General features: G+C 34.7%; 2 protein-coding genes across 3 annotated transcripts in view; one reads left to right on the top strand and one right to left on the bottom strand.

Moving 5' to 3' along the window:
• The window catches only part of LOC107412808 (uncharacterized), a 123,489-nt gene extending 120,526 nt beyond the window's left edge, over positions 1–2,963 (bottom strand). The window contains exons 1-3 of one of the 2 annotated variants that reach the window (XM_016020628.4): positions 2,241–2,962; positions 1,536–2,006; positions 657–1,230 (exon numbers count right to left, since the gene is read on the bottom strand). In XM_016020628.4, coding sequence (XP_015876114.3) covers positions 1,993–2,006; positions 2,241–2,847 — 621 coding nt within the window. In that variant the 5' untranslated portion in view covers positions 2,848–2,962 and the 3' untranslated portion in view covers positions 657–1,230; positions 1,536–1,992. Of the gene's footprint in view, positions 1–656; positions 1,231–1,535; positions 2,007–2,240 lie in introns of those variants that run through there. The other variant, XM_060819404.1, reaches the window with a different exon arrangement.
• The window catches only part of LOC107412847 (nascent polypeptide-associated complex subunit alpha-like protein 1), a 444,693-nt gene that overhangs the window by 338,229 nt on the left and 78,575 nt on the right, over positions 1–27,889 (top strand). The window lies entirely within an intron of this gene.

The raw sequence follows: 27,889 nt of genomic DNA, 5'->3' as shown, positions 1-27,889 counted from the left end.
CAAGCCATAGAAAACAAGAAGTAATCAGACTTCTTTGATAACATACATGTCGACCACATTCCTTAAAAACAAAGTTCTCCAAATCTAAGATTGTTTAGTTACCGAAAGAAGAATAGAAACATAATTCTAAGAAATAAAAATTAGAATTATATGGTTAATATTGCACTACATATGAACCTATCAGATGTTCCGAATCATCCATATAACAATGGGAAAAAACCCACTCAATTGTAGCTTCATGGATGTTACCTACCAAATAAAAAGCCTGTTTAGGGAGACCATCTAATTCGCCAGACAGGATCAATTTAAATCTTCTAATTGTTTCTACTAGACCAACATACATTTTTTTATTAAATTATTAAGTCAAATTTTATGAAGATACAAAAAATGAAAATTTACATTTGTATTACTATTACATATTACAATAATTTATTTATATATATAGAGCAAGGATAAAAAAAATGTCGCCAAATTAGAATTATATGGTTAATATTGCACTACATATGAATCTATCAGATGTTCCGAATCATCCATATAACAATGGGAAAAAAAAAAACCCACTCAATTTTATTAACAATAATATCTTAATTACAACAACCATCTAGGTTATTCAGGTTTTTTTTTTTTTTTTCACAATTTTAGTAACAACAATATCAAATTTAGTACAGCTTTTTTTACAGAAGAACATTGAAAATATAATTGAGATCGAGGTTACCATGACGATGGCCGTGAACGGAATATTAAGAAAATCTTTTTTTTTAGGGGAGAGTACTGCCTTTATACCTTGCTCAAAAGCAAGCATCATAAAGGCTAGCGAAGCACTTGTTAAAGTGGTCGTCAAAATCATTGTGAAATAGCGGGTAAAACCCAATGCCGGTAAACTAAATTGGATGAGAATGGAGAAAGTAACAAGAAAAAAGCAAGTATATCATAGACTGTGAAAAGTATGAACTTTGTTTTTCTCCTTAAAATTGCACGGCCTTTGTCGTCATATCCACCGGGGATTTGGATAGCTGCTGCGAATGTGGCGGTGGCGATGATTGTGGCTATCAATAAACAGAGATTTGCAATATCTTTACCTCTTTGTTCTTCTTCCGATTTTTTGTGCTCTCTTTGCTGCTCTTCTTGTTTTCCCATTTCAGCATTCTCTGCTTCTTTAGTTTCTCTTATTAACTTCCTTCCCAAACCAAGTAAACCAACCTCTCTTTCCAACTCTGACATAATTTCAAGCTGCATAGACACGTGTTATTTTCTATCTTAACTGCTTTAACCAATGGTATGCTTTTTCATAGGAACACAACATATCTAGCTATTGGCTACAGCCTATACTAATCTAATTAAGCTTTGAAGCCTTTTAAATCATCATAATGAAACCACCCCTATCCAAACACTTCAAAATTTTCAAACAATGGTAATTCAACATTGTCTTAGAATTCGGAATAATAGTAATTTAACACGGTATTAGATTAGAAGGTGGACCATTTCTAATATTCGTATGTTTTGTAACGTGGGACAGATCATGCATGAATACTTACAATTTCAGTATCGTTGAGTAGATTGGTTGATAGGATAATGTCCGCAAATGTCATGCCACCCTTGTTTGTTGCCCCTCTGTCAACATTTCAGTCATTTGCCAGAATTTGTAAAATTTTGAAATCTCCTCCATAAGAGGCTATATGCAAAGCTGTATTTCCTTCATTATCTTTCTCATCTATAAGATCCTGAAATGCTACTGATTCCAATAAAAATTTCACCATCTCTTCCTCTCTACTTTCCACAGCAACATGAAAAGCGGTCCGATATCTGTGATCCTTCAACTCACAAATGTCGGGACATACCCTTCTCGTTCTTTTTGTAAGCAAGGGAATTGTTATGATTTAGAAATAGTTCAACGAGTTCTTTATTGCCCAAGTGTGCTGCATAGTGAAGAGGAATCCACCCAAAATCATCAGCTTTTTCCAACACTGAAGAAGAAGAAAGTTTGAAGAACACCTATTGTACAAATTCTGCACAGGTATAGGAATCGATCAAATAGTGAGAAATATTTTGAGCGGATAGCAGAAAAAACCCAAAAACAAGTTTAATAAATTAATTAAATCGTTATTGCTTGTTTGTATAACTAAACAATAGAAAATCATAGGACTAATCTACCACTTGGTTTAATGCAACTAAGAAAGTACATAATAATATTAGTAATGAAATTTAGAGGGGAAGATGGAGCAGATTAGTAGTAATAGTACCAGGAATTGGAGCTCGAATTACAGCTGCATGCAAGATATTCATGCCGTTCCTTCCATCAAAAGAGCAATTATTGGGAGCAGTAGCATCCAAGATGAGAAGGGCAATTTCATAAAAGCTTCTATCAACAGCCATGAAAAGAGGAGATTCTCCATGGCCATTCAAAACAGAAGCCAAATTTGAATCTTCATGAATAAGCAACTTGACAATCTCGAATCGATTATGTCGAACAGCTTCATGGAGGGCTGTATCTCCCTCAAAATTCTTCATAGTCACTAGCTTTCTCTTATGTTGAGCATCCATCTTTCTTGCCTCAACAATCAGAAGCCTAACCATTTCAACATGCCCTGATTTTGCTGCAACATGAAGCGGAGTGTTCCATTCGGCGTTTTGATGGTAAAGGAAACACAACAGAGGATGACCGTGACGATGATCATCATCACCTTCTTCTTCTGTGTTAATTTGCAAATTACCAGATTTTGCAGCTACATGAAGAATGGTGTTTTTTCCCCCTCCTGTCACCAGCTGATTTGAATCAGCAGCAGCCCGCAATATTGTTTCAGATAAGGTTCCATCAATTGCAGCTTTGTATAACTCAGGATCCATCATACCTATCTCTCCAATTTGATAGCATAATACATTAATTTTGGTAGCTAGACCTTTATATAAGATAGCTAAGGTCTTATATGTCCATATCAGCAATTTTTTGATTTATACATTTTTACTTTTCCGAACAATGGTTTGGGTCAATAATTGGTGTTGTAGAGTTTTTTTCCTTTACTGAAACGTAACCTCAATTATTTTATTATTATTATTTTTTTGGACTCATTTTCTGACCTCCACCAAGTCAAATAAGGCTGGTTTCTAATATTCACTTTCCATATGCTTAATTGTGTGAATCTCACCCCGTGAAGGGTCACAGTGGCAGAACACAGCCACAATCCAAGCGGCTGCTTAAGTGGCAGAATACAAGTGGCAGAACACAGCCGCAATCCATGCGGCGGCTTAAGTGGCAGAATACAAGTGGCAGTTCAAGCGGCAGAATACAGCCACAATCCAAGCGGCAGCTCAAGTGGCAGAACACAGTCAGAACCACGACCCAAGTGGCAGCTCAAGTGGCAGAATACAAGTGGCAGCTCAACAACCCACGCTGTGGTGCGGGTTCGACTCTTGAATAAGGGTGCCTGGGGCCTGCCACACTAGCAAAAACAAAAAATAAAAAAAATAAAAAAACAAAATAAAATCTCACCTCATGAATTGATGCTGAGTGAATTAATTAAAACTTTATTTTATACATTGCTGATCAATACAAAAGCCTGTTTAAAAGTGACAAGTAGCCAAACAATAATTATATAAAACAAAAGGAAATTTTGGAACAATCTTTATAAAGCAAACACGTGGGGTTCGCGTTGGCAAACAAGTGACATTGTCTTGGTGGCTTGAATATGCCAGAATACAAGTGGCAGTTCAAGTGGCAGAATACAGCCACAATCCAAGTGGCAGAATACAAGCGGCAGAACACAGACACAAACCAAGTGGTAGAACACAGTCACAACCGTGACATTTTCTTGGATGTGGGATCCTATATCAGTTAGAAAGAAGAACGAAGCATGTCTTATAAAAAGGTGTGGATACCTTTCCCTTGAGAAGCCTTTTAAAACTATTCGGATTAGGTCCAAAGCGAACAATATCTCATGCGGGTGGACTGGGCTGTTACAATTGGTATCAGAACCAGACCCGGATCGGTGTGCCAGCGTTAAGGGGAGTGGATTGTGAGATCTCATATCGGTTGGAAAAGGGAACGAAGCATGCCTTATAAGATGATGTGGATACCTTTCTCTTGAGAGGCCTTTTAAAATCGTGCGGGCTAGGCCCAAAGAAGACAATATTTCATACGGATGGACTGGGCTGTTACATTGGAGCCTTGAATATGCCAATGCACCCCTAATTATCTGATCTGTTCTTATTCTTACACTGTCCAATGATCCAACTCCACCTTCTCCTACTTCTTGATATATGACTTTTGTCTTCATTTCTTGAGACTTCACTGTATTTGTGTGAACCAAAATATTTGTATACATACATATATATATATACTCTTCATTTCTTGAGACTTCACTGTATTTGTGTGAACCAAAATATTTGTATATATACATATATATATATATATATATATATATACGGAAATTCTATGGTGAGGACCGTAGAATTAGTGACGGTTTTTTATAGTATTAACGACGGTTTTTTAGAAAATCGTCACCAATATTATAAAAAACCGTCACCAATACTGTGATCCGCATGAGGACCGTCCGCACCATAGACGAACTGTATATATATATATATATATATATATATAACCAAAAAGCAAAAAACCAAACCTGCTTGCATGCTCATACACTTGAACCCAGGATCAAGAAGACCCTTTTCAGGTCACTTAACCACAAGGCTGCAACAGTACAAGTTAAATAAATAAATAAATAATTAATTAATTAATTAAAACTTTTATAAATTTAATTTCATTAATTGTTTACAGCTTTAAAAGTTTATATAAAATGTGAATATTACATAGGTTGACTGGTATATCGTGGCAAAGAGTCCATCTCAAAATGAATATACTAATTAGTATACCAAAATTATATTAATATGTTAACTAATAATATATTAATATATGATATGCATTATGGATTTTGTATATATCTTAATATATTTACTTGGTATTTTTGACATTATTCATATTTATTTAAACTTATCAATATTTAGATAGTATTAAATGTTCAACAAATAAAACAAAAATAGTCAGTTATTTGACACATTTAGCATCAAAGAGAAACATGATTTAATTTCTTCTTATGTTGCATACTTCTACTTAATCAAAATTAGCAATTTAAAAGACTAATGAATAACATAAATTAGTATTAATTAGGTGTTCAACAAAGCCAAAATATACCACCAAAATAAAACACGAAAATAAAAAGATGGAACAAAAACAGAAATCATCATAAATATCAGTAATCAATCTTAAACATGTAAAAAAAAAATTAAAAAATATAAAAAATCTTCACAAAACTATATCTATGATGACCTTCTGCAGAGAGGACAAGTTTTGTGTTTTTTAAGCCACCTATGGATGCAGTTTTTGTGATACACATGGCTGCATTGCAGAATATTCAACTGGTAATCTTGAATCCCCTCAGCCGAGAAATCCTCCAAACAAATACTGCAAGGACCACCCAATTCTCCTCCTTTTTTACTTTTATTCTCACCAGCCGTCAAACAAAAACTGAACGCTAGTGAAGCTACACGCCAGCAAGCATCATCAACATCTGAATCATTGAAGACATAATGATATAACATAGGATCTAATAAAAATATATAGATGGAAAAGTTCTAAGCGAGAGAGCCCAAAACAAAAAAAGTAAAGAAATATAGAGTTTTTAGTCAATTAGTCATGGTAAAGCATAACGGATTATTTATATATATATATATATATATAGATATAAGGCTCTGGTTTTTAGTGTTTGTTATGTATTAGGAAAGAAAAATGACTATAATATACTCTCCTTACAAATTGTGTGTAATGTTCTTTAGTCCGTACATAGGTTTGTTGTAATATCTTTATTTCCTTTTGTATCACCACTACGATGGTATATATGTGTAACAATTCTTAACGTAATAAATCATCTTTAACACAAATCCTATATTATGAAATTTAATCATGGCCGTTCTCCAGATCCAGGGGTTAAATTTAGAAGTCCACTAGTTTTGAAATTCCATGTGTATGAAAAAAAAAATAAAAAATCAATATATGAAAAATCAATGTATCCATATAAACAATTTAATTGAGCATCCAAAAGGGATGACTTTTTTTAATAAGATTTTTTATATAAAAAAATCAATATATAGTTAAAGGCACTCAATTAATATTTATCATCTCTCATGTCTCACTCATGATCATTAGCGCTGGTGAGAAATAAATAACTTATTTGACTGAGCATTATTGACTACATGACTTTTTATAATTGATTAGGACAGAGTGCTCTGTTTATTACTAGACAAATTTCTATGCCAAAGTTGTTGTTTCCCTCTCTCTCTATGTATGATATATATATATATATATACACAAACAGAGCATTCTTAATTGCAAGCTATTTTTTCTTTTTACACATGACCAAGATAAATTTCTTCATTAACCAGTCCTTGCGTAGTCTGTATTTAATTTACATAATTGAGAATAAAATAAATTATTTAAAAAAAAATTATCTATGCAACAACAATGTCCATAGTTAAATATTAATCTTGAGCTTAATTTATCATGAACTAGTACGCATCAAAAATACTTAGCGTCCCTCTAGACAAATGGCAAGTGTTAAAATATATAATTAGTTTATGATGAGGACAGAGATTCAAAACTGAAAGACTGTTCTTCTAAACAAAAATACTAAATCAAAGAGGAAAATTTTTTTTTAGCACAAGATGATGTACGCTAAGCTAACTTATAAACAGTTTATATTTATATTCATTTTGATGTGGTAGTGTGTTTTTTTCCTTTATTGAAACGTATCCACACTTTTTTTACTCATTTTCTAATCTCCTCCAAGTCAAATAAGGTACCTTTCTAATATTCATTTGGGTGCTGCTATTTGCACCGTTAAAATTTCTTTTCCCACTCTACTTTTCTCTAAAATTATTAAAAACTCTTTTGATTTTTTTATTATATTTTAAAAAATTTGAGTTATTTTCTGTTACTATATTAAAAAAAAAAAATTCCATTGGTATAGAGCAAGTTTTAAAAACTAAAAGCTCTAGTGTGAAGTCCCACATCGGTTGGAAAGGGGAACGAAGCATGCCATATAAGTGGGTGTTGATACCTTTCCCGTACGATGTGTTTTGACAAAACCTTAAGGGCTGGGTTGTAAGAGGATTCTCCAAACCCAAAGAGGATAATATTGGACGCGGGTGGTCTGGGCTGCCACAGATGGTATCAGAGCCAGTACCCGGATCGATATGCCAGCGAGGACGCTGGGCCCCAAGGGGGGTGGATTGTGAAGTTCCATATCGGTTGGAAAGGAAAACAAAGCATACCATATAAGTGGGTGACAAACCCAAAGAGGACAATATCAGACGCGGGTGGTTTGGGCTGTCACATCTAGAATCAACGATGAACGAGAAAGATATAAGAACCAAGGTTGTGAATTTTGGGCTTTGGAGGCCTTTGGTATTTTGGGAAACTTCGTCTACTTCATCTGGGCTTGTTTTGATAGGATCTCAGAGTACATTGAAATATTTGGATCCCAATTATCATCAATTGTTCTAGTTGACAAGGATGAAGGGGAATTTGGTCATTTGTCCCTTTGGACAGGGCTTTAACGATTTATACAATTTCCTTCTCCATCCTTTTTGTTTTATCTTTTTATTTTTTAATATTCTAAAATACCTTTATGTCAAAATTAAACTTTATTTTTTCTGTCTTTCACTGTTGAAAACTCTTTCAAACTCCACTCTTGTAATGTAACACCCTGTCCCAAAGTACATCGGAATTTCTAAAATTTGACCAAGGTTGATCGGTTTGACTGTAGTTGACTGAGAAGGGGTTAAATGTTGACTTTTTGCTCCTGATGGGATTTCACATTGACTGAGGTACCGTTAAAAAGTACATGTTGTCACGAGTCCATAGACTAGTAGCACATTGAAAACAGAGCTACAGATTGAAAGTTATGAGCAAAACAAGTTGATGTCAAAACTGTCCAAGGGGTGCCGGAGTTGACTTTTTGTTCATGCAAAGTTGAGCTTTGACTCATTCATGGTTATGAAGTACTCATCGATACGAGTTCATAGACTAGTGGCATGTTTAAATTGGACATTTGGCTAAAAAATTATGGACTCACAAAGTTTTCGTATACCTTATTATTTTATATTATTTTATTAGTTTGTAAATTGGATGCCACGTGTCAAGCCCTCAGCTAGTCCTATGAGTGCATAGTGGCACCCACAGGATGGCTTTTTATTGGCTTAACCCACGTGGGAGCCGTGTGAAATAGAGAGGGGAGGAGAGAGAGAGAGCTAGAGAGAGAAACCCAACCGAACACCGCCGATTTGCCATTTTCCGACCACCCTTTCTGTACATGCACCACCCTACCTCGAAGTTCACTTGAAAACCAGCCGGCCAGCCAAAAATCACGGTCAACCAACCGTTGACGTGCCCGGATTGAGACTTTTTCCCGCGGCGTCGATTTCTCCAAACCCAGATTTCTCCCTATTCCGGCCTCCGTTTGCCTCACCGCCAGTCCCATCCCTTCACCCATTCCCCGATCTGCATTCCTCCAAAAATCACGACCAGTGGCCACCGGACGCGGCGCCGGCGATGGCGGATTCCGGTGACCACGGTGGCTCACTGGAAAACCCAATTCCGGTGAGTTTCCGATCACCCCACCCATCCTTTCCCACTAATTTCGCCCCCTTGAACCCAAATCCGGTGTCCACTTTCCTCAATTCTTAACGGATTGTGAGAATCGAGGGTCTAAAATCCGAGAGCTTTCCGATGAGATTCCTGCCATCTCGGGTCCGATCTCTGGGAAGTAAGACCAGATTTGTAATCCTTGTTTCACAAGCTTCGATTCGGTATATTACTTGTAAATTTTGGCTATCGTTTGTGTTAGCCCCCCGGGTACCGGGTATTATTTACCCGAATAAAATATTAATTTATTTGACCCTGTGTAATATTGTCGTTTTAGGAGCACGTGTGAGCCATAAAATTGATCCTATGGAGGATCTTGGTTGGATTGCGTGCTCGAGGTGAGTGACCCACCTTCAAATTTATTTTGGGATGTTAAAATATATATATTTTGTGTTAATTGGTTATTTGAAGAATATGTTTTATATGTTAAATATTTTGTAAATTTATATTTGGAATTTTGATGCCAAAATTGAATGGAATTAAATATTTGTGCATTATAAAATATTTTGGTTTTAAGGAATTTGAGATTTTGGTAATTATTATCAAATTTCATTGTTGGAATATTTCATAATTAAATATTTGATAAATATGTTTTATGTATTTGATATTAAGAGAATTTCCATCTAAATTATATTGCCAAAAATATATTTGGGAATTAAAAGAAATTGTGATTTCAATTTCCTTTTATAATTGTTATGTTTATCATGTGATTTAATTATATTTTGGAATTTGAGGAATTGAAGAAACATTTATTTTAAATTATTGTTGATTTTATTGATGGATTTGAAATTGATGTAATTTATATCGATGGATTTATGCTGGTGATATTAAAGAAAAATATGGGAATGTGAATTTGAAAAATGTTATAATTCTCATGGTGAATTTTGGAAAAATTTGGTATTTTAATAATAAACTTAGTTATTAGTTTTAGACGCACTCATACAGTACTAGTGTTCTGTACTGTATATGTGGATGAGTGCACAAGTTATAATGTCTCCCGTGAGTTGCCATCGGACCAAGGGAAGGCAAGTTTGATATTGGCCATAAGCCGCCCCCTCTATGGCCGGGCTGACAGTTTAAGCAGCGGCGCTGTCGGGACGCCGAAGCGACCGTATGCAAGTTTCTCTCTTTAACCTCCCGCTGGACGGTGCTCGGGACACTGGGTATCGTAGGGCATCACTGGTATATAGTGTGGTGCCTTAAGTATTATTTTTCAGATATAAATTTCAAATCTTAAAGTTTTATGGCAGCATTTAAATTAAATATATTTAATTTATTTTATCACCTATTTACAATTAGTATTTTCTAAAATGTATTTATTCATGTTTTTATCAATTATTTTAAATTGGTGTTTTAGAATTTTATTTTACCATGTTGATATTATTTATTTAAATTTTGAGATTTTAACATGAATTTTATTGTATTCTTTTATCTATTTTAAATTGAAGTTTAAGATCTATTAAAATGTTTTCTTGATTATTTCATTGATTTAAACAATAAATTTTATAAATTATACACTGAGTTTATTTTTGTTTTATGCCAAATTTCTTAATACAAGTTATTTATGATTTTATTTATTTTATCTAGTGATGTTTTATTCTAAATTTAATTATTGGATTTTTGAAATGCTTTCAATGTATATATTGAGTTCTAAATTAATATTTGTATTTATGTGCATTGTAAATTATTGCATTTCGTTTAATTTGATATTTTCTTGATTATTTTAATGTAAATTTTATTGTGATTTTGCTTATTTTATTTATGACATTTTGTGTACAATTTAATAATTGTTATTAAAATTATTCTTGTTTCTTATCATACATTCTAGATCTTTAATTTAATATATTTTATTTATAATTTATTTAATTAATTATTCCTTGATTTTTGGGGTACAATTATTGGGTTTTGTGAAAATGTTTTAAAATGAGAACTTTTCCAACTGAGTGAACTGTAAGGATTTTTGAGAAAAAGCATTATTTCAAATATTTATTATAATTATTTATTTAATTGTTGGTATTGATTAATTAAGTTTCTTTTATTGTTATATTATTAATATTATAATTGTGTAATAGATTGGGTCACTCACTGATATGATTAGCATCTCATGTTTTTAAATTCCGTTCCCCTAGGCCCAAGTTGGGAGACGTTGATCGTCCGGGGCAAGCCCGACGTCTCAGTTCATTGCCGAAAGTCCAAGAAGCATTTTCTCCCTTTTTCCTCTCCATCTTGTATTGCTTCTTCTGTCATTGTATTAATTTCATAATTATTTGTATGATGATCTGTATACGGATTAGACAGATAATTTTTTAATTGCTTACTGATTCCTTGTTGTTATTTTGGAATGCTATAAATTTGTGGAAACAAATTGTAGTAAGGTGGGAGGAATAAGGGGATGTTTCTAGAAGTGTTTTTCGTGCAGGAAAAATTTGTGGTAAGTCCAACCCTTAGGGGAGGTTCCGCCGGATTTTCCATTGGAGGGTCCGGTAGGGTTTCCCTGGGATCAGGGCTTGTCTAGGGTTCCCGTGAGGAATTTTGAACGGGTCCTGACATGCAAACCGGCTCTTCTCTCTTTCTTCATCAAGATGTTTTTTCTTACTTTCTTTTGTCTTTTCCTCACTTCCTTTTTTTATTTTTATTTTTCCTTTCTTTTCCACCACCTCTCTGCAATTGTTTTTCCCCTTGTCAAAACCTGACTCTTCTCTTCTCATTCATCAAGACCGTTTACCTTTTTTTTTTATTTTTTTTTATTTTTAATTCATTTCTTTTGTCTTTTCCCCACTTCCTTTCTTTTTTAATTTTTTTCCTTTCTTTTCCATCTAGAATATGCTAAATCTAACTTTATTAATGATCCTCAATAAAAGAATCCACAAAAAGATTAGAAAAAGTGGAAAAATTTCAAATAAAGTTGATTACCGATGGTGCATCAGTAATTATCAATGAAACCATTGGTAATCCATATTAGGAGGTTATTTGCTTGCTAGAAAAATTACCAATAGTTGCATCGGTAATTATCGATACCCCGTCAATAATTTCAATTTGACCATTTTCTCAAAGTAAATCACCACAATTCAATCTCACAATTTCGATAATGTATGTTTTCATGAAGAACATGCTAAATCTAATTTTATTAATGATCATCAATAAAAGAATCCATAAAAAGATTGGAAAAAGTGGAAAATTTTTTAAATGAAGCTGATTACCGATGGTGCATCGGTAATTACCAATGAAACCGTCGGTAATCCATATTAGGAGTCCATGTAGTTGCTGAAAAATTACCAATGGGTTCACCGGTAATTACAGATACCCCATCGGTAATTCATTTTGTTCCCTTTTTTCAAAGGAAATCATCATAATTCAATTTGATAACTTCGATAATGTGTGTTTCCACCAAAAACAAGGGAAATCTAACTTTATTAATGATCATGAACAAAAAAAATGCATAAAATGATTGGAAAAAGTGCAAAAATTACAAAAAAATTTGATTACCTATGGCTTCATTGGTAATTAACGATGGTCCGTCGGTAATTTACGTTTGTCCAATTTTTTAAAACAAATCAACACAATTTAATCTGACAACATAGATAATGTGTGTTTCCACAAATCAACATAATTCATCGGTAATCAACTTTATTTGAAAATTTTCCACTTTTTCCAATCTTTTTGTGGATTCTTTTATTGAGAATCATTAATAAAGTTAGATTTAGCATGTTCTTGGTGGAAACACACATTATCAAAGTTGTCGAGTTGAATTGTGGTGATTTACTTTGAAAAAATGGTCAAATTGAAATTATCGATGGAGTATCGGTATTTAACAATGCAACCGTCGATAATTTTTCTAGCAAGCACATGGACTCTTAATATGGATTACCAACATTTTCATCGGTAATTATCGATACACCATCGGTAATCAACTTTATTTGAAAAGTTTTCACTTTTTTCGATCTTTTTGTAGATTCTTTTGTTGAGGATCATTAATAAAGTTAGATTTAGTATGTTCTTGGTGGAAACACATATTATTGAAGTTGTCGGATTGAATTATGGTAATTTACTTTGAAAAAATGGTCAAATTGAAATTACCGATGGAATATCGGTAATTACCGATGCAACCGTCAGTAATTTTTTGGGCGAGCACATGGATTCCTAATATGGATTACCAATGGTGTCATCGGTAATTACCGATACACCATCGGTAATCAACTTTATTTGAAAATTTTCCATTTTTTCCAATCGTTTTGTGGATTTGTTTGTTGAGGATCATTGATAAAGTTAGATTTAGCATGTTCTTGGTGGAAACATACATTATCGAAGTTGTTAGATTGAATTGTGGTGATTTACTTTGAAAAAATTGGACAAATGTAAATTACTGACTGTCCATTGGTAATTATTGATGAAAACTGTCGGTAATTTTTCTAGCAAGTAAATAGAGACCTATATTGGATTACCGATGGTCTATTGGTAATTAACTTTGTTTGTAATTTTCTCACTTTTCCAAACCTTTTGTGGATTCTTTTGTTCAGGATCATTAATAAAGTTATATTTAGCATGTTGTTGGTGGAAACACAGATTATCAAAGTTGTTAGAAATTAAATGGAGACCCATATTGGATTACTAACAGTTTTCATTGGTAATTACCGATGGACTGTCGATAATTTAAATTTGTTCAATTTTCTCACTTTTTCTAAGCTTTTTGTAGATTCTTTTATTCAAAATCATTAATAAAGTTATATTTAACATGCTCCTGATGGAAATACACATTATCGAAGTTGTCGGATTGAATTGTGGTAATGTGATTTGAAAAAATTGGACAAATGGAAATTACTGATAGGCCATCAGTATTATCGATGGTTTCCATCAATAATTTTTTTAGCAAGTATATGGAGGTCTATATTGGATTACTGATGATTTTCATTGGTAATATTGATGGCCCATTGAGAATCATGGTTGTATGTAATCATGGTTGTTTCTTCATCATGTGCATACAAATAAAGTTAAATTATGGATCATAAACAAATCTAGTAAAGGATATGGACCTCCTTATTTTACAAACAACTTAAAATTTGCATGCTCAAAAAACTAGGAGCTTCAGAAAAAGCTTTGGTGGCAAAAGATGGCTAAACATGGCGTCTCCTTTCTTGCATGTGGCTTTTTGGATTGTTGGGAGCCATGCTTTTGGAGCTTTTTTTACTTGTGGACTTGGGTTTGCTGCTTGCAAAATCAAGGATTATCAATGTTGAATGAGAGCTCATAGCTATGTTCAAAATTTGTTAAATGGAAAGCAGGCCAATTTCAGAAAACTAAGCAGGGCTCGGAAGTCAATAATCATGGTTTAGATGGTTTTTTCCTTGTTGAATCAACGATGAAAGTGCAAGGATTAATGTGAGATCTCACAGCAGTTGGAGAAGGCAATAAAGCATGCCTTAAAAAGCTATGGATACCTCTCCCCTATGACGTGTTTTAAACTTATGAGGGCGGGACCCAAAGCGGATAATATCACAAGCGGGTGGACTAGGCTGTTACAGTGGCATCAGAGCTAGTACTCAGATCGGTGTGCCAGCGAGGATGCTAGGTCCTAAGGGAGGTGGATTATGAGATCCCACATCGGTTGGACAAGGGAATGAAGCATACCTTAAAAGAGTGTGGATACCTCTCCCTTGTGATGCGTTTTAAACCTATAAGGGAGGGACCTAAAGCGGATAATATCATAGGCGGGTGGGCTGGCCTGTTACAATTAAAGAGTTGAACTGAAAGCATAATTAGGAGTTTGCAAATGATGTCTACTTTGTTGTAGGACAAGTTGAATTGGCTGCTTCAAAATATCAAGCTTAGTGCATGGATGCTAAAGGATCAGCAGAACCAAATCATCATACTCCAAATGCAAGTTGCTATGAAATATGTTTCTACAGCTTGTATTCTTGAATTTATTTTATTTTTCTGAAGATAGTTAGCTTCTATAAGTTGTTTAAGTTGCAGCATACTCCATACACATCACTGAATCTAGGGATAATGCTTTTTGTTGCACATGTATAGAATGTAATAAGATATGAGCGTAAAGCAAAACCTTTACTAACAAGTCCATTGAGAGAGAAGTTAAGCAATTGATTCATAGTTATTCTAAAGAGTAGAAAGTTGACCGGTTGCAAGCTGAGCTTGCAATTACGGTTAAAGGTAATGACATCATTCGATATGAACTTCAAAATGCAATGGACAACCTTTCATGTGTCAATCACAAGTTGAAGGATCGTGAACTGCAGGTAATTTTGGTTTTAGCCATAGACAAGAAATCAATGTCCATGCTAATTAATTCTCTTGCACTTTTATGTTACGTTGTTAATTTATTACTCATGGAGTAAAGTTTGTCTTACATACATATGAAACAGTTTTCAAGAGAATACATTTATTTCGTTATTGATGTACTATTTTATGGCTTTCTAACCCAAATATAATTGCAGGTTTGAAAGGGTGGAGAGGAAAGGTAAAAGAATGTCTGTGGGAAGGTACATGTTCATTGTTGCTTTGCTAGAAGTATAGTATTTAGTTTGCATATTATCTCTGGAATTTTACTGCCACAAATGGGCTCTTATGAGTTTCTACAGTGGAATTACTTTGTACTCTTAGTTAATGAACTTGCAGCAGCTTGCACCATCCTTATTTTGCACTCTTAATTAATGAACTTGCGGCAATTTGTAGATTACTTTGTAGTACAAAGTATGTAGATTACTTTGTACTCTTAATTAATGAACTTGCAGCAATTTGCACCATCCTTATTTTTTTAATGACTTTACTGCATGTTGTGTGATAGATGCTTTAGAAGGACAAGAACATTAATCAGCTTCAATCTTATATGAAATTGTATTGACAGTTGATACAAAAGTGCCTAACCACAACTTGAAATATCAATCACTATTCTCTAACGCTGGCTCCTATCTCTTGACTAATTCATAATTTGCACAATAGAGCATGTTACTTCCGGATCAATTTCTCCTTTACAAAATAGAATTCTTACTATCAATCAATCTCAGATGTCAACAAGGTCTAATTATATGCCAGACCTAATTCTTCTAGTTCAATTTAAATGTTTCAACTGATACAGGTTGGAACATGAGAAATAGAAAGTAATATAATTTCCAAATAAAAAAATCTCACCAAAAATAAAAGAGGAATTATAATACTGGAAAAAGAACATTAGATAAAAATTACTCTTCATGTATTGGAATAAGAATGCATGCCTTCTTAAATATATTTTCACCCTTCCACCACCTTCTAAACTTAACAAAACGTTACCCCTACATATCACAAGGAATCAGAAGATACATTATACACTAGGATAGAGTGGGTCTTATCTGCAATTCCCAAAATAAAACACTTGAAAATCAAAAAGAAATTTGTAATAATATGAAGACAAACGTATAATTAAAATAATATTTGACAAATGGAATTTTCTTTCCAATAAATACTTTTAAACCTTGAAGCAGCCAAAAATCGCATTTAAACTTCTTAATTTTGTTTTTTTCTTTTGAATACCCCTTGAGATGAATGATATGGGTATGAATATCTGTTGAAATGATATTTGAATTGCCTTAACTACATAGTATAATCAGATCAACATTTACAAACCCCAAGAGGAAAAGGTCATATACCGCAACCAATAGTTAATATTGAAGAATAAAGAGCAATCTCAATGGGGGAAAAAAAAAAAAAAAGGAAAAACCAAAGGAAAAGTATGCCGACTACCTTGTGAGATATAGCCTCTTTTAGACATTAGTGCCCCTTCTTCCACAAGTGCCTTGAGATCACATAGCTTCATCAATAGTTTGATCATAACCAACACCAGTTCCAAAATTCAAACTCCGTTTAATATCCACAATATCATCAGCCTCTACTATCCCATCATCTTTAACAGTAGCAACTCGCTTTAACAGCTTAAGCTACACAAAATTTGTTAATAAAATTTTGTAAATCCAATCCTTAAAAGCCAAAAAAAAAAATAATAATAATAATTACACACAAAATCAACTTTTAAAAGCTTGGACTGCATTGTAAAATGATTTACAATGAAGTGATAAATAAATTTCAAATAGAGCCGACTTATCAAAGTAAACAATTTCAATTTTTAAAAATAGCAGATACTATAAAAACACTCTTAAAGATTTATGCTGTCATCTTCCAAACTGGAGCTTAACCACCATCATCCTGGCCTATTATTCTAGCTAGTTGATCGATTAGCTTCCTTTGTCTCTTTAAAAATCCCTTCTTCTTTTTTATTAGTTAAAAACACTTGAAATTTAACCATTGCAATAATATAAAAGCAACAAAGAAATAAATAGATAAAATGAAAGTAGGAGTTTTATGGAATGAACAACCTTCTTTTTGAAAGGGAATTTATCATCAAAAGGTTTGGTGGCTAATATAGACAATGCGTGATTGTGTACAAGCTTCCCTGCCTTACTGTGCTTAATCGAACTCGCATCTGATTTTCTAGCCATTGATGTGTCTTCAGCTAAGCTACCTCCACTCAAATTCCTCTCAATACTTATTCCAACATACATAATATCCAACCAAACAAAAAAAAGTGAGAAAAATAAAAATTAAATATAATTATCTCTTTCACATAATGTAAATTAAAAAGATATGTTATAGAATTCTGGAACTAATTTCAGAATGAAAAATACTAACAAGAACACACAAAATTTACCGAGGTTCGGCCAAAAGCGACCTACGTCCTCGTTGCTCAGGTGTTGAGCTTTCTGCACTATGTAAACGTAGTGTCTACAAGCTGTTATAGATTCTTTAATGAAGGATTCACACAAGAATTCCCAAAACCAAAACCCAAGAACCCAATACACCCATTCACTCTTCGATCTCCACAAAGATCTCTCTCAAACCCACGTTGAGAATACAAAGAAAAACAAGAAAGAATGGCTGTCAAAACTCAAAGGATTCTTCTTGCACAAAGCTTACACGGGTCTGCAATTTTCTCTCTATTTTCACACCCTGTTTTCCTTCTCTATCTGATATATATATATATATATATATATAAAAGAAGACCAGAAAAATGCCCATCTATTTATTCGAGACAAGAAAATGGTGCGTCCAATTAATCCCTAGCAGCTCTAACGTCCGAAACAAACAAGCTGTGAAATAAGCAGCTCCAACATCCAAAACAAGCAAGCTGTGAAGCTGTCCGAGACAAGTAAGCTGTGAAATAACCTTTCTGCCTTTATTAACTGATGTGGCAGCAAAGTGTTGTTGTTTTGGAACCTAGAAATCTCCTCTTCTTTCTTCTCTGGCCAGCAGCTTGTAAACACATATATAGCTGACTAGATTTGAGGATTATTTTACTCACATATCTCCACCTAATCCTCAAATCATCATCACATGCAGAAATTTACAACACCATCCTAGCACTCTTCAACTCTCACCAAGTTCAGCCTGCTTCTACTCTGAGCAAGCTTTTGCAGGTATTAAACTTGCTCACAGGTAGGACTTTAGTTCCCATATCAGAGGGATTAAATTCAGTTGGTATCTTCTCCAACTTAAAAACTTGCTCAGTTTTCATGTCACGAATGAAGTGGTACTTGACTTGAATATGTTTAGACCTCTCATGGAAGACAGGATTCTTGCATAAATGAATTGCACTCTGGCTGTTAGAGTATAACACAACCTCTCCATCAAGCACCTTCAACTCCATTAGCAATCCTTTAAGCCAAATTGCTTCCTTGGCAGCTTCAGTAGCTGCTATATACTCAGCCTCTGTTGTTGATAAAGCCATAATTGGTTGTAATTGAGACTTCCAGCTTATGCAATTCCCACACAAAGTAAATGCATAAGATGAAATGGACCTTCTCTTGTCCCTATCTCCTGCATAATCTGAATTTAAATAACCATTGAGCTTTACACTCTCTTGATTTCCTCTATAGATCAATCCTTCATACAAAGTTTGCTTCACATATCTAAGCAACCATTTCATAGCCTCCCAATGAGCTTTACCCAGATTAGCCATATATCTGCTAAGAATACTAATAGCATGCGCAAGATGCGGCCTTGTACAAATCATTGTATACATAACTGAACCAACAGCATTGAAGCATGGAATTCTTACCATATCCTCTTTTTCTTGCTCTGTAGTAGGACATTGATCAGCTGAAAGTTTGAAATACCCTCCAAGTGGAACATTTACCACCTTAGCATTATCCATAGCAAACCTTGAAATAACTTTTTGCAAGTAAGAAGTTTGCAGCAACTTCATCTCTGATTTTCTCTTATCTCGGAAAATTGATATTCCTAAAATCTTGTTTGTTGTCCCTAAATCCTTCATATCAAATTCAGATTTTAGCAACTCCTTGACCGATTGTATTATCTTCAGATTTGGACCAGCCACTAACATATCATCAACATACAGGAGAAGATAGACAGCTCTATCACTCATGGTATCTTTAAAATATAGGCAACTATCAAAACCACTTCTTGTAAATCCAGTTTCTACCACAAAAGAATCAAATCTCTTGTACCATTGCCTTGGAAATTGTTTGAGACCATATAGTGACTTCTTAAGTAGGCACACAAGCTCTCCACCTTTTTTCTTAACTTCGAAACCTTCAGGTTGTCTCATATAGATAGTTTATTCCAAACTTCCATGTAAAAATGTTGTCTTTACATCAAGCTGCTCCAATTCCCAATTGAATTGAGTTACCAGAGCCAAAATGGTTCTTATTGTGGTATACTTCACAACTGGAGAGCAAATTTCATTATAATCTATCCCCTCCATTTGTGTAAAACCCTTAACCACAAGTCTGGCTTTAAACCTCACTGGTTCAGCACTTATAATCCCTTCTTTAACCTTATAAATCCATTTACAATCCACTATTTTTTTATCTCTAGGAGCTAGTACTAAGTCCTATGTTTTATTCTCATGAAGTGACTTCATTTCTTCTTTCATAGTTTCAATCCATTGAGTTGCTTGCTTGAACCTCACAGCCTCCAAATAAGACCTTGGTTCATTGTCTACCAAGTCTTGATAAGACCTCCAAATAACCAGGTGATGCTACTAGTCTTTGATTCGACCTTGGAGATTGCTGTATCATTTGCTCTTCAATTGTGTCTTCATCAGAAAGTGATGTGGTCGGTGTCTTTGATCCAATTAATTCACTTTCTTCATCAGCTGGTTGCCTCTCTAATTCATCAGCACCTTGATCATTATCATCACTACCTTGGTTCTCCACCTCATTGGATAATTAGAGCTGTTTTTTATCCAATTCATTCTCAGATTGTGTACCTGCAGGGTTAGTAACTTTGCAAGGCATAGTATTTTCATCAATTATCACATCCCTGATTATTGTGACTTCAAAACCTGAATTTTCTTTAACCCACAACCTAAATCCCTTGACACCTTGAGCATAACCTAAGAAAACACACTTCACATGTAACACCCCATCCCAAAGTACATCGGAAATTTCTAAAATTCGACCAAGGTTGATCGGGTTTAACCGTCGTTGACCGAGAAGGGGTTGAATGTTGATTTTTTGCTTCCGGTGGAATTTCACATTGACCGAGGTACCGTTAAAAAGTACACGTTAGTATGAGTTCATAGACTAGTAGCACGCCGAAAACGGAGTTATGGTTTGAAAGTTATGAGCAAAACAAGTTGAGGTTCAAATTGTCCAAGGGGTGCCGGAGTTGACTTTTTGTTCATGCAAAGTTGAACTTTGACTCATGCATGGTTGAGAAGTACTCATCGATACGAGTTCATAAACTAGCGGTACGTCCGATTTGGACATGTGGTTTGAAAGTTATGAACCTGTAGAGTTTTTCAAATATAATATTATTTTAATATTATTTTTTAATATGTAAACAGTGTGTCACGTATGACTTAATAAAGGGTGCCATGTGTCACAACAGTGAGATGCCACATGTCAACCATAATTAAATACCATATTATTTTATTATTATTCTATACAATAATATTATTTAATTATTTTCTTCTATTTTCTTTTTCTTTCTTTTTCTTTTCTTTGCTTTTCTTTTTTTTCCTTCCCCCACGTGGGAAAAAAGGCCTACGGGCCCCTCCCTCTTTCTTTCTTCTTCTTCTTCCTTCTTCTCCTTCTTTCTTCATTTTCTCCTTCCCGTCAATATCTCTCTCCCTGTTGCATCTTTTTTGGCTACCGGACGGCCACACGCGCCTGCCAGGGAAGGAGCCCATTCCCCGGTGACGCCAACCTCCAATTTTCCCTGCCAAACGCCTCCAGACGCGCCTAGATTGGGCCGGCGAAGTCAACGGTGGTGGATTTGAGTTTTCCGGCGATTCTCGCTGTTTCTGGCTAGCCCAGTCCAATTTTCCACCCCTGTCCCCCTATTTTGGGTCTTCTGAGTTCAAATATGGTCTCCAATTGTTTAAATTTGAAGTGGTTCGCGAGTTATGAGGAGGTGAAGTTCGGCCGGTACTTCCCGGGCAAATTTCGACAATCACCGGCGGAATTGGGGTCAATGGAGGCCGGTAATGTGATCCTCGTCTCCTTAGCTTTTCATAGGCACCTTATTTGTGAATTTTGGACACCGTTTGTGTTAAACTCCCTCAGGTACCGGGTATTATTTACCCGAATAAAATATTAATTTATTTGAGTTGTATAATATTGTTGTTCTAGGAGCACGTATGCGTTGTGGAATTGATCCGATGGAGGATCTTGAGCTAATTGCGTGCTCGAGGTGAGTGACCCACCTTCAAATTAATTTTGGGAATTAAATTTGCAAATATTTTGTGTGAATTGAATATTTGAAATTTATATTTTATGTGTCAAATATTTAGTGGATTTATATGTGGAAATTTGATGCCCAATTGAGTGAATCAAAATATTTATATATTAAGAAATATTTTGATTTAAAGAATTTTATGAAATTGAAATTGAAATTGAAATTATTAATTATTAAATTAATTTGTTGGAATATTTCATAATTGAATATTTCAAAAATATTTTTGTGTGTTCAATATTATGAGAATTTTTATCTAGAATTATATTACCAATTTATACTGTTTTTAATATATGTTTTGGTGCCAAAAGAATATATTTGGGAATTTAAAGAAATTGTGGTTTTGATTTATTTTAATTATTGCTATGGTTATTATTTAATTATTGTGCACAATTATATGAATTAATTATATATGGAATTTATATGGTTTTCATATTATTGATTTAAACTGATTTTTGAGAATTTGAGAAAAATATGGATTTAAATTATTATGTTACAAAAATATTGATGCATTGAAATATTAATGGCTTGACCTTATGCCATTGAAAAATTTGTATATTCAAATTGATGGATTTGAACTTGATGGATTTATAATGATGATTTAAAAGAGAATGTGGAAAATTACGGGTTTAATTGGATGGAATAAACCCGATGATATTTATGAAATTTTGAGATTTTGAAAAATATTGATTTATGATTTACGAGTTTTTAGATGCACCATACACGTACTGGTGTTCTATATACATAGATATGATTAGCGCGCAGGTGGATGGGGTTAGTGCATAGGTGTGTGTGAGTAGCTCACAGGTAATTTATAGGGTTGTCCTGTGGTTGCCATAGGACGAGGGTAAGCCGCCCTTCCATGGCCGGGACGCCTGTTAGCAGCGGCATGGTGGGACGCCACGCGACCGTATGCCAGTTTCTCTCTTTAACCTTCTGTCTAGCGGTGTTTGGGACATTGGGTACCGTTGGCGTCACTGGTATATAGTGGGTGCATCAAATTGTTTTGATGACATGATTTTAAATTAAATGTATTTAGTAATGTTTTGATTATTTGTTTAAATTTAAAGCTTTACACAAATTTTATGAAATTGTTATCATGATTTTATTACCTATTTTCGTTAATGTTTTAAAAGTTATTGCCTTGATTTTATCATTTAAATCGATTTGGTATTTTAAGATAAATTCTATTATATTTTTATCATTTGTTTTATATAGATATTTAAATTGATTTAAAATGTTTCTTTGATTATTTCATTGATTTAATTAATAAATTTTTAATTTATATATTGGGTTTATTTTTATTCCTATGCCAAATTTCTTTAGAACAAGTTTATTTATGATTTTATTTATTGTATCCAAAGATATCTTATTCTATATTTCCATTATAAATTTGAATCCTTAAATTCTTGTATTTTATTTGAAATTTATTTGACTAATTATTTCTTGATTTTTGGGGCATAAAATGTTGGGTTTTGCGAAAATGTTTTAAAAAGGGGACTTTTCCAACTGAGTGAATCGTAAAGGTTTTGAGGGAAAATATTATTGTTAACTACCTATTAATTATTTACTTATTCCTTATTAATCAATTAACTAAGTTATTTACCCTTTTATTATTATTATTATTCTTATTGTATAGTAGATTGGGTTACTCACTGAGATGATTAGCATATCATGTTTTTAAATTTTGTTCCCTTAGGCCCAGGTTAGTCAACGTTGATTGTCCGGAGGCGAGCTTGACGTCTTGGTTCGTTGCTGAAAGTCCAAGAGGCTTTTCATTTCCTTTCTATCTTGTATTATTTCTTTTTATCTTATATTGTATGAAATTTCATATTCAATTGTAGTGGATAACGCTCTGTATACTATTTGGACGTTTATTTATTTAATTCTGCACTAGTTCCCTGTCATTTACTTGAAGTCCTGGAAATTTATGGTAACAAATTGTAGTAAGGTGAGAAGAATAAGGTCGTGTTTATAGAAGTGTATTTTCAGTGTAGGAAAATTGTGGTAAGTCCAACCCTTAGGGGAGGTTCTGTCGGATTTTCCATTGGAGAGTCCGGTAGGGTTTTCCTGGGATCAGGGCTTGTCTAGGGTTCCGATGAGGGATCTTGGACAGGTCCTGACATCACACTTCTAGGTTTAAGCTTTCCTTCAGATTGGTGTGCATAAGCAGCACAACCAAACACTCTAAGATTGTTATAATCTGGTTGCTTTCCAGACCAAACATGTTCAGGGGATTTAAACTCTAAAACAGTAGATGGAGACAAATTAACCAAGTGCATGGCAGTTATAGTAGCTTCACCCCAAAATAATTTTGGTAATCCAAAAGACACAAGCATACATCTTACTTTATTAAGCAGTGTCTTATTCATTCTTTTAGCTACACCATTTTGTTGTGGTGTGTACTTTACTATTCTATGCCTTAAAATACCATGGTTTTTACAAAAAATGTCAAACTCATTATTACAAAATTCCAAACCATTATCAATCCTTAAAGCTTTTACAAGTTTATTAGTTTGATTTTCAACAAGTAACTTCCATTCTTTAAACTTTGTAAAAGCTTCATCCTTGGATTTCAACAAATAAATCCACACCTTTCTAGAATGATCACCAATAATGGATAAAAAATATCTATTTCCACTTTGGGTTTGTACTTTGACAGGACCCCATAAATCAGCATGCACATAATCTAACACAAATTTAGCTTTACTTGTACTCAAGTTAAAACTCAACCTGTGTTGTTTCCCTAAAACATAATTTTCACAAAAATCAAGTTTGCTGATCATATCCTTGCCAAATACACCCTGTTTGTTCAAATAATACAAGCTTTTTTCACTAATATGGCCCAATCTATTATGCCATAGATTTGTTTTATCCACAGATGACCCAACAGATGCATTACTAGAATTAATTACAGTTTTTCCAAGTAAAACATACAAGCCATTTTTCTTAACACCTTTCATGGCAACATATGCACCTTTAGTAATTTTCATTACACCATTTTCAGTTTTGCATGAATAACCAAAATCATCAAGCATTCTAAGAGTAATCAGATTTCATTTTAAACTTGGTACATGTCTCACAGAAGAAAGAGTTTCCACAGTGCCATCATACATTTGTAACTGAATATCACCAATGCCAACAACTTGGCAGGACAGGTTATTACCTAGAAGTACTTGACCACCATCACACTTAGTGTAGGATTGAAAGCAATCCAAGCTTGGACACATATGAAATGGACAACCAGAATCTAAAACCCACTCAAAGCAATTTTGTTAAGAAGTTACAGCAAGAACCTCTGTAGAGTCTGAATTAGTGGAGACTATGGCCAAGTCTCCACTTTCTTGGCCTTTTTGTTTTTCATCTCTTTTTTTCTTAAAACAACTCTTAATGAAATGACCTCCTTTTTTATAATAGAAACACTTCTTACCTCTAGACGTAGACTTAGACCTGTAATTGTCTCTAGATTTGCTTCTATGGTCATTGTGACCCCAACTTCTATTAACACTCCTACCTCTTACATTGAGTCCTTCCCCTTTGTTTTCAGATTTTAACTCTAAATCTCTAGACTTCGGGGCACTCATAACTATTTCTAAGGACAACTCATCCCTACCATATTTAATTGCATTCTTGACCTCTCTATACATTTGGCAGAGAATTAAGCAATATCACAGCATTATGTTCATCACTAAAGACAACCTTACAATTAGCAAGATCTAAAATCAATCTATTAAAAGCATCAAGATTGGCATCTAAGTATTTAGTTACATCCATTTTGAAACGAAAAAATTGTTCAAGCAACAAGATTCGGTTAGGGAGTGATTTTACCAAGTAGAGTTGTTCCAATCTGGTCCACACCTGAGCCATGGTTTGGATGTCATCCACCTTCCTCAGAACATTATCTGAAAGATGCAAGATGATTGTGCTCATGGCTATTTCGTCCATCTCCATCTTCTTTTCTTCAGTAATTGACTCGGAGAAGGAGTTGTCAATTGCTTTGGCCACCTTCATATGTACCAAGACTGCTCTCATTTTCTTACGCCATAAAAGGAAATCACCTTTCCCGTTGAAGACCTCCAGTTCCAACTTGGCTGACATTGTTGAGGATCGAAAAGAAAACCCAATTGCAGAATTAATTTGACCAAGAATCGATGGTTGAACCCAAATTGCAGAAAGACACGAATCAGAGAATGTTCTCCAAGATTAGAACACAAGCTCTGATACCACTATTATAGAATTCTGGAACTAATTTCATAATGAAAAATACTAACAAGAACACATAAAATTTACCAAGGTTCAGCCAAAAACGACCTACGTCCTCGTTGCTCAAGTGTTGAGCTTTCTGCACTATGTAAATGTAGTGTCTACAAGCTGTTATAGATTCTTTAATGAAGGATTCACACAAGAATTCCCAAAACCAAAACCCAAGAACCCAATACACCCATTCACTCTTCGATCTCCACAAAGATCTCTCTCAACCCACGTTGAGAATACAAAGAAAAACAAGAAAGAATGGCTGTCAAAACTCAAAGGATTCTTCTTGCACAAAGCTTACATGGGTCTGCAATTTTCCCTCTATTTTCACACCCTGTTTTCCTTCTATATCTGATATATATATATATATATATATAAAAGAAGACCAGAAAAATGCCCATCTATTTATCCGAGACAAGAAAACGGTGCGTCCAATTAATCCCCAGCAGCTCCAATGTCGAAACAAACAAGTTGTGAAATAAGCAGCTCCAACATCCGAAACAAGCAAGCTGTGAAGTTGTCCGAGACAAGCAAGCTGTGAAATAACCTTTCTGTCCTTTATTAACTGATGTGGCAGCAAAGTGTTGTTGTTTTGGAACCTGGAAATCTCCTCTTCTTTCTTCTCTAACCAGCAGCTTGTAAACACATATATAGCTTACTAGATTTGAGGATTATTTTACTCACAAGATACATCAGGAAAAAGAATGAGAGTTAATTAAAAGAGAAATGAATTAATTGATTTAACGACCAAAAAAAGCGTTGGCAATGACATCTCTACAGGCAGTTTCATTATCCAAAGACACAGAGACATAGCTGGAACTCAGGAATGGCTTTAGCCATCGTTAGCCATCAGATTCTCAATGGAACTTTCCAGAAGAGTTTGATTTGGGAAAAGAGAGAGAGAGAGAGAGAGAGAGTCAATAGGAATAGGCTTTCGAATATAAAGCTGTGGCTATACTTGGAAAACATAGTTAGGAGTACAATCTCTCTGATCATGGTGTTAAGGTCGGTCTTATGGAGTACGACTACGGTTTGTAGTGATTAAACTGGTGACTTCAATGATATGGAACCTAAACTCTGAAAGAACGTGTTGGTAATTTTTATTTTTTCATTAAAGGTAAAATAGGAAAAGAGGGGTAGATGAAAATATTTTGTAAGAGAAGGGTAGATTTCATTACAGATCAAAATAGGTGGGTACTGGGCCAAATTTCCCCAAGGAAGAATGATATGTTTTCTATACAAGAATTTTGTATATATCTTTCTTGTATGGTTCAGTTTTTTTTTTAAGAGGATTCCCCTTAACCATTACGACGCGTTCCCATGAGGGAAAGTAAAACCGTGAGGGGTAGGATTGGGCTCACCACCTAGCTTCCAAAGCGGACAATATCGTGATTGGGCCTGGGATGCCCATGCCAGTGAGACTGGTAGGTAGGGGTTGTAAGAGGATTCCCCCTAACCATTACGACGCGTTTTGACAAAATCTTGAGGGCTGAGTTGTAAGAGGATTCCCCAGGCCCAAATTGGACAATATCGGACGCGGGTGGTCTGGGCTGTTACAGATGGTATTAGAGCCAGTACCCAGATCGGTGTGCCAGCGAGGATGCTAGAGCCCAAGGGGGGAGGATTGTAAAGTCCCACATCGGTTGGAAAGGAGAACGAAGCACGCCTTATAAGGTGATGTGGATACCTTTCCCGTGCGACGCGTTCCCATAAGGGAAAGTAAAACCGTGCAGGCTGAGGCCAAAGCGGACAATATCGTGATTGGGCCTGGGATGCCCGTGCCAGTGGGACTGGTAGGTAGGGGTTGTAAGAGGATTTCCCCTAATCATTACGACGCGTTCCCATGATGGAAAGTAAAACCGTGAGGGGTAGGATTGGGCTCACCACCTAGCTTCCAAAGCGGACAATATCGTGATTGGGCCTGGGATGCCCGTGCCAGTGGGACTGATAGGTAGGGGTTGTAAGAGGATTCCCCCTAACCATTACGATGCGTTTTGACAAAACCTTGAGGGCTAGGTTGTAAGAGGATTCCCCAGGCCCAAAGAGGACAATATCGGACGCGGGTGGTCTGGGCTGTTACACAACCTCATCATCATCGACACAAGAATAAACACTGGTGAGGATTGCACATGCTTTGCCCTATCGGAGTAAAGCAATGTCGAGTTTCTACAACATTCCTAATCTTCAATAATAATAATAATA

Source organism: Ziziphus jujuba, chromosome 8 (genome assembly GCF_031755915.1).
Source record: "Ziziphus jujuba cultivar Dongzao chromosome 8, ASM3175591v1".
Classification (NCBI taxonomy): Eukaryota; Viridiplantae; Streptophyta; class Magnoliopsida; order Rosales; family Rhamnaceae; genus Ziziphus; species Ziziphus jujuba.
The sequence above is the reverse complement of the archived record's forward strand: the minus strand, read 5'-3'. Positions and strand labels throughout refer to the sequence as shown.